This window comes from Triticum dicoccoides, chromosome 3B (genome assembly GCF_002162155.2).
Source record: "Triticum dicoccoides isolate Atlit2015 ecotype Zavitan chromosome 3B, WEW_v2.0, whole genome shotgun sequence".
NCBI classification, from domain to species: domain Eukaryota; kingdom Viridiplantae; phylum Streptophyta; class Magnoliopsida; order Poales; family Poaceae; genus Triticum; species Triticum dicoccoides.
Genome location: NC_041385.1, coordinates 148,139,038 through 148,151,195, shown reverse-complemented (window position 1 = coordinate 148,151,195; position 12,158 = coordinate 148,139,038). Strand labels below are relative to the sequence as shown.

At 40.1% G+C, this 12,158-nt stretch overlaps 1 protein-coding gene across 1 annotated transcript; it reads right to left on the bottom strand.

Annotated features, from left to right (window-relative positions):
* Positions 1-3,848: 3,848 nt before the first annotated feature.
* LOC119279408 (ankyrin repeat and SOCS box protein 3-like) lies at positions 3,849-11,904 on the bottom strand. Its single transcript, XM_037560650.1, has 13 exons — positions 11,847-11,904; positions 11,666-11,719; positions 10,927-11,106; positions 10,673-10,804; positions 10,416-10,555; positions 10,094-10,180; positions 9,834-9,962; positions 8,772-8,924; positions 6,058-6,156; positions 4,778-4,934; positions 4,583-4,605; positions 4,409-4,488; positions 3,849-4,180 (listed from the first exon to the last, which is right to left on the bottom strand). Exons 1-13 carry the CDS (start codon positions 11,902-11,904, stop codon positions 4,132-4,134), a joined length of 1,341 nt encoding a protein of 446 aa, XP_037416547.1. The 3' UTR covers positions 3,849-4,131.
* Positions 11,905-12,158: the final 254 nt, after the last annotated feature.

Below are 12,158 nucleotides of genomic sequence, written 5' to 3'. Positions count from 1 at the left end.
AGGAGGTTCCCTCGCGCCGGAGGCTCCGTGTCACACCGCGAGGGACAACGCGCCGCACGAACCAACACACTGCATGACCAACACACACTTCGACCTATGCCCCCCCTTCAAGGTGTTTATGAAAATTAAACGAGCCGAAGGCGAGCAGGAGGTTCCCTCACGCTGGAGGCGCCGTGTCACACTGGGAGGGACAATGCGCCGCATGAACCAGCACACTGCACGACCAACAGACACTTCGACCTATGCCCCCCCCTTCAAGATGTTTATGAAAATTAAACGAGTCGAAGGCGAATAGGAGGTTCCCTCGCGCCGGAGGCGCTTTTCTTCAATTTAGTAAAGTTATACACCCGTGCCTCTCCTAGTGTTCACCTGTGCCTATAAAGAAGTCACACGATTGAACAATTTTGAAGACTGCCGTTTTACATTAAAAAGTTGCTTTTTTCGTTACTTGAAAGGTCACATTTGATAGTGTTGGTAGTCCCCGCCCGTAACTACCCCATAAATCTCCATTACTCGAAAATATAATGGGAACAGAAAGGGAAACGAGAAAGGGAAACAGGAAACCAAGCGCGTGAACTGGTATTTTTTTATGTTTTCGCGCGGAAAGGGTAAACGGAAAAATGTGGTAGTATGAGGGTCAAAGTACAAAACGCACGAAACCACAAAACAGAAAGGGAAAACCGGGAACCAACCGCGCCACCTGGTTTTCCCTGGCGGGAGCGCTCCGCTCGCGACACTTGTCACGCGCGGAGCGCTCCCTAACCGCTCGTTAGGATTCGGAGCGCTCGTTAACTAGTTGCTCTCTCTGTTTTCTCATTGGTTTTTCTCGGGTTTCCTTTCTTTCTTTTTTAAATTTTTTTTGCTTGTTTCTTGGTTTTCTTTGGTTGGTTTGCTTTTTTTTCTTGGTGTGTTTTATCGTGTTTTTTAAACTCATGTCTACTTTTTTCCCTACGTATACAATGTACATTTTGAGAGCACACATGAAACATTTTATGATACACGTTGGACATCTTTCAAACACATATTGTATATTTTCTAAAATACATCTTTTTAAACACTTTTTTGAATACACGGTAACATTTTCTAAATACAAGTTGTACATTATTCTATACATTGTAAAAATATTTCTAATTTTTTTTAAATGTCATGAACATTTAATGTAGGAATATTTCTATAAAGTTTTACTTACATTTTTTAATGGTATGAAAAACAAATTACGCTACATAGACATTTTTATTATATTGTATACTAGCACAAATGCCCGTGCGTTGCAACGGGAAAAAATTCCGTTTCACAACATGCCATTGGAAAGATTTTGATCTATTCATAATGGGATATCTTATGAAAAAATATGTATCATTTCAGGATCACGAGTTCACGACACGGAGGTTAGGACGTGTGGTATGATTTGTAGTAAATGATCTGATTGACAATGTTTTCTTAAGCTTTTGATCGATTCATAACTTCATGGCAAGATAAAGAAAATCAAAAGTAATGAAATTGAATAAGTAATAAAAATAACATTACTTCAATGGAAAATAAAACTGATGCAAATTTAGTAAGGAATATTAATACCTATGGCAACATTCGGGGAAAAAAATCTGGTTCATGTTGGTCGGGTCCAGGAATTATGTCACGGGACAAGGAGGCTTATGTAAAAAAATGATGCATTATTTGAAGATCACGACAGGGAGCTTAGAACATGGGGTACGATTTGAAGTAAATTGATCTTATTGACAACATTTTGTTATGAAAAAACTTTTGTTTTATTCATAACATCATGACAATATAAAAAACATTTAAAGTAGTAAAAATTACATCGTGTATTTCAACAGAAAATAAATTTGGCACAAATTTAGAAATATTAGTTCCAATTGCGACGATCTACCAAGCATTAAATCATTGTGCGTCCCCTCCTTTGATTACGGGGACTCCTTCCTATAAATTCCTTCTTTTTGTTTAATGCAATTCCCAATAATTGTGCAACGTTCTCCTTTTATTCTTTAGATGCTACACCTATGCGCCTATCCATAGATCGTACGGCGCAGCTTCCTTATTATAGGGATGCAATGGCAGCTGCACTTAATCCTCCGGATTTGTATTTTAGTTCTTTCATAGCATCCCACAATTTCGGGTTCCTTTAATTATGCACCATGCAAAGTTCAGATATCAGCCCACAAATCTCCTTCATTTAATTATGCGCCATGCAACATTCAAATATAATCCCACAAATCTCGTAATATAATACCTCCTTTAATTTGTGTAGCAAGGTGGGACTATTAAACACGTAATATCTAAGGTCATTAAGACCGCGGGGTCGAAAATATATTTTTGTGCCCGCTGATCATGTTTACTTGCGTTGACGGACTTTGGCCCATCAGTTGGAGCGCCGGGCAGAGGCCCAATTGTGTGGCTTTTGTGCTTGTCCGGAATAAAATTAATACAACCATCTCTGATCAAGGTGGTTTGGTTGTCTAGTTGGTCATGGTAGTCAGAGTGATATTGTGAGGTGTGGGGTTCGAATCCCAGGTTAATGTATATTTTTTGCTGCATTATTATTAGGTCGAAGGCCCAACTTAGCAGCCACTGGGCCACAACGTTTGCGCAGCCCACATACGAAATTCTGGGTGAATAATTTATTTATTTACGTATGCACAAAAATTTAGTACCTCCTCCGATAGAAGAAAATATCTGTGAGATACGACAAAAACTCTTAAAAATATGTTGATGGACCAAACCATGACGGACCAAACCAAGAATATCACCTCCCTTTAATAATAGGTATAGATAAAAAATTTAAAAAAAATGGTATATATATTTTTGAAACGTGGAAACATTTTTTCATTGTCACGAACATTTTTATTAAAGTTATCAACAGTTTATAAAACTACGCTAACAAATTTTATACTATGTTAACATTTTTTTTCAAAATTTTGGCTTTAATTTCTTAAGTAAATTTAAGTTTTTGTAATATATGCATTTAAAATATATTTAAAATTTAAAAACGGAAAACAACGGGTGATGTTAGCATGACGTGCACGTCCTACTGGGCCGGCCCACTAGCGGCACCATATAGGCGAGGCAGGCTTTTGCCGCGCAATAGGCAGGACGTAGTCGCGCCACAGACCGGGCACTCGCCGCCTTTCTCCTCCTCTCCAACGCTTGCTCTTTGGGCACACTTGGTAGCTCGCACGAGGGTCAATCAGACCCATGTGATGCAAAAACTGGACGTTTGGTTGCTTGGCCTACATGTATTTTCTATGCCGCACGAACCTTAAAGCACTCCCGAGCCAGGCTGAGGGGGGCGATCAAATTGATCGTTTTTCCTAAGTCAGGTCCGCGAAAGCCACACGCGCCTCACCTGCGCGCATTGGGAAGCTGGGAGACGACGAGACGTCTCATAACTCACTTTCTCCTCTCTCTCGTCACTGCCCACTCTCTCTTGTTTCTCTGGTGGCCGGCCCTCAGTCACATGGCCCAACAACCCAATTCAGGACCGATGGGTAGCCGAGCCGACAAGGCATTGACCTGATATCGGGTATTTGAGCCGCGTCTCCTATCTGCACCAGGCCACAGTTACTAGCTATTGACCCACCGTCGTGTTCGTGTCGATCGGCGTGGCTGCAAACAACACGTCGACTGCGGCGGTGATGGCAACTCCGGTCACCAAAGGACGGCCAACATGACTCATATGCTGCCTAGCAACCTCAATCGCAGAGGGGTCAGGGATCATGTCATGCACCATATAACTGTCTAAAAGAGCTAAGTTGCATATGCACTTTATCAAAATGGTTGGACGCAAAGACAGACACATGATGGTATGACGTGGAAAATGCACAAGAACCAGATGAATAATCCAACACTAAAGCTTTGTTATGTATACCTGAGAGACTGGGAGAGATCATGAAAGATAACAAGTCTTGCACAGGAGACCAAATAACTAGAATTGCAAAATACTCATCCAAAAGAAAAGAAACTGCATATGGCCATCACGATCCAAGTGCCAGACAAGAAAATCTCATACAAAATCGTCTTAGTAGTCTGAAGATGCAAGATTCATCACACGTTTCAGTGTTTGACCAGATAAGAAGCTCCACTTTTAGTAAGAACTGACACATGTTGCAGCCTGCCTCAGTGCTCACCTTCAGCAGGAGGATTCTTCATGAGTTCCCTAGCCTTCCTGCATGAATTCAAAAGCATAAGGAATCAACTATAACGAACAAAAGTGGCACATATAACGAACAAAAGAAGTTGTTCAGAGGCTTGTAAGGAATTGCACTAATGGCTTTTGCCGTGATAGTCCAGTGTGCAACTGCTTCTCAACACTATAAAAGCACGTTGCCAACCTAAAATCATACTAGCAGTACCGGGAAGACACTGAAAAGAGAAGCATAAGAGAGTAGATTACCGAAGTTCACACTCAACTTCAGCATTCCCAGGATCCAACTTTTGTGCATCCAAGAAAGCATCACATGCTTGTTTATACTCCTGGGCAGAGCAAATCAATGAACGTGAACGGACTGTAAGATCAATAGTATGAAATAAGTCATAGTAAGTGAACACACCGGCAAGCTAGACCTACCTTGAGTAGCATGTGAGCTGCAGCTTGACGGCATGGATTTCGAGTCGCTCGACTAGTCGACGACTAGTCTACGAGTCGCAAAAATATGGTCAACTCAGCTTAGTGTCGACTCGCGAATCTGAGTCGCGACTAGTCACAACACAGGCTCGACTTCTTCCGAGTCGCTGCTCCAGAGCGACTCGCATAAGTCGCGACTCGAAAACCATGCTTGACGGTAGCAAGCTTTTGCCCAATCAGGCCGCAGCATTCTGCACCTGAGAGCATCTGACAAAGCACCTTCCCCATCACCCATGAGGAGTTTACAAAGACTCCTGTTTGCATACAGTGTTGCACTCTCTACATGATCTATTGCCTGCACTCAAAAGTAAGAGGTCACGCAGATATTATTCTCAACTTAAAATGAGGGCATATAAAAGCTTTATTCTAACGCTTATTCATGGACATGTAGAAAACTGTCTAAATACTTCACTGCTCCGTAATACTGCATAATGGAGTTATGGAACACATTCTCTTACTAGACCGATTGGCTTGTTCAACTTACATGTATGGCCAATTTGAATATGTAATCAACAATCCTAAGTAGCTATAGACAGCACATCAGACACATTAACAGAAACAGTAGACAATCATATAAAATATTCATATTAGCCAAGAAGAAAAAATAAATTCTCATGGATTCTGGAGATGTAAGACATCAACGAAGTTTGATATGTGCAAAAATGTCAAATTGGTTTCTCAACTGAAGTCAAATTTGCTTACTATGCATGATGTACATCAGTTAAGGTCAGGTTCAAACCGGCGACGAATCACTTGGAATCATGCCAAGTACATACGTGGCAAATTAAAAAATGACACATCTCTATAGATGTATGAACGCTACATGGCATCTACATCTGACCCATTTGTTGTTCCACATATATATTCATATGCATCGAGAACCAGAAAAATGTTGCTTTTATTCATTTCTTGTTGCCCCCCTAAATCGGCTCCATGAGAGAATCTTCTTTCATTCTACCCCAAATAGCAAGATGCATGAATTTCGGCACATTTTTAGTGTGCAGTTGCTTCAAATTATATTCATTTTAGATGGGCCTGCTCAGACTAGTTGTAATTTTGTCCAAGAAAAAAAAAGATCTTAGTTGTAATTTTAGTTTGTCTCTGGTCATGGATCTAGTTATATTCACTTTGTCTGAAATACATGGGACTCGTGGAATGATTGCATCCCAGTCACACTGTTCATTTATCCATTACCCTGTATCTTTTCTGTTTTGGGGCCATAATGCTCATATTTTACTTTACATTAAAAAAAGTTAGATATCCTAAGTGTTTTTTAACACATATCTAAGTGGTTAATAATGTAAATAGAGTATATAGTAAGACAACCTAGTTAGTAAAAAAAATGCTCTTAAATTGGTTCCCCTTTGACAGAATAACTTGCTATATAAACCATCACAGGTTAAGTGATAGAGGTTTACCAAATCATAAAACTGTGATGCCATCTTATACTCCTGCTTGAATGCCATATCAGCCTGTAACTTCAAGAAACCTTTTCTTCTTTCACGGTGCTTTTGCTCCTAGACAATGCATAATGAAACATGAATGGGATGTTTGAATTTCGAAAATAATCATTATTTACTATGATAATTTGTATCATAGAGAAATTCAATAACATTTTGTTCAACATTCTTCATAGTTTGGTGTCTAGGTGACTAGCTCTTTGACATGCTTCTGCTGCAATGCACATTTCACATGCTGCTTTGAATGAATAAACCCTTTACTGATCCTGAAGCTCAAAGTTCAGCTCCCAGTCCAAATCTAAGCTTCTATTCATTGGTTCAGAGATCAGCCGTGCCAGGTTTTATTTGTATCAAACCCAAAAGTCAAGGTCTTAAAGGGACTCCTGTGCAGTTACAGGTCTATAAAGTACCCTAAACATGAGGAACAGTAGGGCTCTTTTCTCTACTTCAAAGATGTATGCTGCTGTACAACCATCCTTTTCTTATCACCGAATGTTGTCGGCAAAGTTAGAACAATGTTATAATGGTGTACAAAACACCAGGTGAGGCCTGAGTACATGGCAAGCAATAGGAAACATGAGAACATGAGCACAGAACAGGTGTTGCCTCTTTCACGGAAACAACCAAGGAGAACACATTGCATATGTGCTCGCCAGTTAGGTACATAATGGAATAAAAGGGCTCGGAAATATACATGACAGATAGCATTTGCCCAGGCGTCAAGAATTTAGTCACGAGAAAAAGTGCAACATAATTTGGAACTGCTATGTCATTGAACTAAAATATATTGGTTATGTGACATTATTACTAGATACTAACGATTAGCACACCCTTTACATAATGCTGGTGTATTTCCCAACGATGGTACAGTATCAATAAGGCCATACTATGAACCATACTCAAGCATTCCCGTACCAGAGAGCAGCTCACAATTCTCTACACAACATAAGCTTATGACAGTTAATAGAATGAGCTCTTTTAAGATGCTCCACCTTACCTCACCAGAAGTAAGATAAGGTTTAAATCCGAGTCATTGATTGCTAGAGGTTAGTTTTGGCCAAACAGAAATAATGCTAATAAGCATTAGGTGGCATATTTAGCAAGGCATCTAATAGATACGAATCCTTCCATAACAAATGGTAACAAATTTTCTCTGGGAAAACATGGTAACAGTCTGACAAATCATATACAGTCAAAATATCATAGTGGGATCTTTATCATGTTCCAATTAATCGATGCATCCCATCCGCAGGTGACATACTTGATTGCATAGCCATGCCAAGTAGTTAAGTGAATGGACTCCTAAAGCTAGTGAATAGAGGACGGGTAGTGTATGTATCATGAATGATTTTCATAGCAGGTGTTGCGTATGATTTTGACAAACTTACTTTCAAGAAATGCATTCCTTACATATTTGTACCAAGATGGTATACAAAGACTCGTCTACCAACAACACAAAAATCAGATCAAACTAATTCAGCAAAATACAAGCCGTAACTTTGATGAACTATGTCAACGACACAAATTTATAAATAGCTAGCCAAAAATGATGAATTGGGCCTACAAACAACACTTGATTAGAAACATAAGATATACAGAAATTTTTGAAATATTCAAATAAATCCATATATATATATATATATATATAGATAGATAGATATGTGAGTGTAAGGCATTTGTCAACCTTAAGCATTTTTCTCTCTCTCAAGCCAATAGTTTTGGACGAACTAAAAAGAAATAATGTGTCTATAGATTCTATTATTATGTACATGAGTTGTATCTCAAATATTAATGCCATTAACGGTTTTGATGTGCCAATAATATTGTGTATTAACATGTAGTAATTTCTTGTACACACTCCTTTCAATTTAAATCCTACTACCTCCGTTCCAAATATATAACGTTTGGTAGGCTAAACTAGCCTACCAAAATGTCATACATTTTGGAATGGAGGTAGTACATATTAACATGGGAGTAATTATGCAAACACGACATCAGCCTTGAGAAGCTCAAAGTGACCTCTTACCCTCTACAAGGTAATACATCATCCTAGCTATTGGATCAATAATAATGGACGGTACGTCTTCAATTGGGGGGGATCGTAAAATTTCTCTAATAGAATTGAGACTGGCGTAAAATCTACATGCAAAGAGTATGGTCTTATCTTAAGAGTAGATCTTATCGGATGTCAAGTGCTTGTACTTTTTCATCCTTGGAAGCAGCTGGACTCTCTTAATGATCTTTAGCAATTATTTAGCCTGAAAACCAAGTTCGGTTAGCATTTTCTATTCATTACAATCCAGGGTTTGTTTATATTATGTTCTACTACCGAATTGACAGTGCATTCCACACATGGATTCATGATGGGCAGCCCACTTATTAGACCGGAGTCAGATGTTATCTCAGCATGATCACAGTTAGTAGTTTGCTCTCAGCTAGTCAGCAGTTAAAAACTATTTTTATGATCGTCCCAAGTTGGGACACCTAAGATGACCTCCATAAATAAGTCGTCGTTCTCTCAATGTAAATATGATGCCATACTGTCATGCATATATTAACCACAACATATAATAACACTTAATGAACAAATTTAAGACTAAAGAACAAATCAAAGGTTTATCTTTCAAACTATATTCAGTAAGGAAACAGCATAAGAACAGAAAATAACATACCATCGGCTTTTTATCTTCAACTTTTGCATAAGAAATTACTCCCTCAATACTCCACTTTGGGACATTTGGAATTGGGGAAGTCAAAGGAAACAACATGTCAACCTCTTCTTTGCAATCACGTAACGCAGCAATCTCTATTGGCAACCTACCCAACTGGGGAATATAAGAAAAAGTAACTGTCATTTATTTTAAAACTTAACGACATCATTCAAGAAGGGAAATGTTTGAATATAGAAAAAGAACATAAACATTACGTAATGTACAATCAATGTTAGATTTGTAATATTATCAGAAAGAACCAGGATCTAAGTAATACTTTTTAATCAAATGTATCAACAGGGAATTACCCAGCAAGCACGTTAAAATTTGCTAAGTAATTCAAACTGCCAACACAAGGTTTCAAGGAGAGGAATTTCAGCCAAAAATATTTTGTGATATCCTACTCGAGTCTCCATGAATGAAATAAATAAATAAATAGATAAAACGTGAGGACAAGTAGCTTTACGCATGGTATTTTAGCTGGTCCTTCAACTGATAGTAGCATCAATATAAACAGGTTCTTCAAGTAAAAGAAAGCAAACAGAATACCAACTGGGATGAAGAACATAGAGTAAACTAAACAAAAAGTAAATTTGTTTATTGTCTATTTCATGAGTACATTTGAGAAATGCTGCTACCCAGAATGGTGAGATCTCGGCATCTGATCGACTGTTAGGTATGCATCGATATGACCTTCCCAAAGGGAAAAATACTGATATATGTTGACAACTTGTTGGATACAAGCTAGTAGCAACATTTTTAGAAGGGTGTATGTAAAGATGCTCGAACAGAGTAGGCACAGTCCTTCAATAGGAACTCAATAACTGATAATCAACAGAAAATGACAAGTGCGATTTTCCGTTAACATAGTCAATGACACAAAGCAACCTATACTCATACCCAAATAGCTTCCCAACATAATAAGAGGAGCTATATAATAGTATCAGCAGAAGGTTTAATAGAATATGGTGATATGCTGCATAGTTGTCAGCAAAAATATATTTAAAAAAATAAAAAACATACATCATCGGGAATATTAGGATCTGCTCCAGCCTTCAATAGGAACTGAATGTAGTTGGTATAACCTCCTTGCGCCGTAGCAAACAACAAAGGAGTCATAGCACAACCCTTGCAATTAACATCGGCACCAGCCTGTGGAAAGGATTGTGCAATAGAAAATTGATGGTCATATATCCATGTACATCAACATATAAGCATCACAGAGACAGTACAGGGGCAAAATTATAACATAGCACTGAAAAAATAATCCAAAGAGTTCTCACCTTAATGAGTAGCTTCATGCACTTTAATGAACGGTAAACAAGAGCCATACACAGAGGATTTACCATACCGCTGACAATGACATTAGGCTGAAAGAAGGTATCGTGTATTAAGAAACACAGGTGGCATGATAACTAGAGATTTTATTTTGAGATGAAAAGGATATCCTAATTTAAAAGCTTGCCATCATATAATACTGATGTGTTTGGTGTTTCAGGGATCAGATAGTAAGTGCACCATCCAAATCTTAATCCTGAACAGATTTTATTTTGTGCAAATTAACACTGTGAATCAGGAGAAATAAGAAAAGCGGAGGCCATGTACATTTGCATGGTGGTCCAACAAAATCTTCAATGTCTTATCCTGCTCATTTACAGCAGCCAGAAAAGCTGGTGTTCCACGGCCGTAGTCTATGTCGACCGGCACTCCTTTTGAAAGGAGGAACTCTGTTACCTTGCAGCATCCTGTGGTAAACGAAATGGTTCCATCAGTCATGTTTAACCATAATATTTATTAACTAGTAGTAGAACGATCAACTTGGAGAAATCATGTGTGTATGTGTGTGAGTGAGGCGGGAGAACCTGCAGCCACAGCATGGTGGAGAACTGTTTGTCCTTTGTCGTCTGCTTTCGTTACATCACCGCCACGATCAAGAAAATACTTGACGGCAGCAACATCACCAGACTGAGCAGACCCCATAAATGGAGTCGCACCTGTAACAATAACCACATCGTTAGCACAAGAGTACTCTTAGCACAATCGTACATCTCATACTTGCAAACATTGACATGGCAGACACCAATTTAAAAAGATGGAGAAAAGGATAGAGAAAGACCTAAAGCTGCAGCTCCATATCCAGGAGCATTTACATCTCCCTTGAGCTCCTCCACCAAATACTTGCAAATCTCCAGATGGCCACAGCTTGCCGCGATATGCAACACAGAGAGTCCATTGTTGTTGAAAGAAAAAATTGCCGACCGGTCACCATTTCCTTTGGTAAGACGCTTTACAATACCTTCCCCAAAAGTAGAGATGATCACATTAGAGAAGCCAATAGATAGACAAATTAACAAGATAGAAAACCAAAATAAGAAATGGGCAAGAAGCCAAGAACGTCATGCAGTTCAAGGGACGACTAATCTGAAACATCAATTGCTGGACAGTCACCCAGTGAAAATACCTGACAACACATCATTTTAGAGTAATTGACTAGACTGTAATTTGGATGTAATGGACAATGAGATTGTTTCATCCAAACTTTTCACATTTATACCGTCACTTCTTTAACTGAATCTGCATATGTGTCTGTTGAGATCAGTAGATGGTAGCGAAACATTACAATCGACGGAGCTAAAAGGATGGCAAACTGTTCTGCTCAACAGGGCAAATTTTAAAAGGAAAACTGTTCTGGAAGGCGGTGGACACTGTAACTATACGCAGGATAACTGAGCGACGCACCAAAACGGAGCAATGCAGCATGCCTGGACAACAATCTGGGACCCCACGAACACAGCGTACGCACACAAACTAAGCAGAGGTGAGGAAAAGGCACAGGAGAAGAGGAAAGGGGCTACCTTTGAGCCGGCCGAGGTTGCCGTCCGCGGCCGCCTTGATGAGGGCCTTCTCGTCTGCACACACGCGAGCACCGTCGCCGTTAGAAACGCGGCCAGATGCAAGAGGGGGAGGGGGGAAGACAGCGAAGGTGGGAGCGAGCAATCATCAGGGGCTAAGGGGCGCGCCGAAAGCCGTACGTACCGGCGTCGTCGGCGTCGCCGGCGGGGGGGCAGTAGATGAACGGAGCCGGAGTCGCCATGGCTGTCGATCTCGCCCGCCGGTCGGTCGGAAGCTTGCCGGTGGCGACGACGGAGAACCCTGCGCTGCGCTGCAGTGTGGGGTTTGGGCCCGTCTTGTCTGTGTCAGGCTGCTGCCTCTTCCTCGCTTGCTTCTTTGGTCTGGAGGTCGCCCGGCTGAAAGTGGCGAGGAAGGCGAGGGCGCGGCGAAGTGGATGGGCTCGGTGTTGCTGCTGCACAGGAACCACTGCTCTGCTCTCTAGTCTCTAGTCTACGT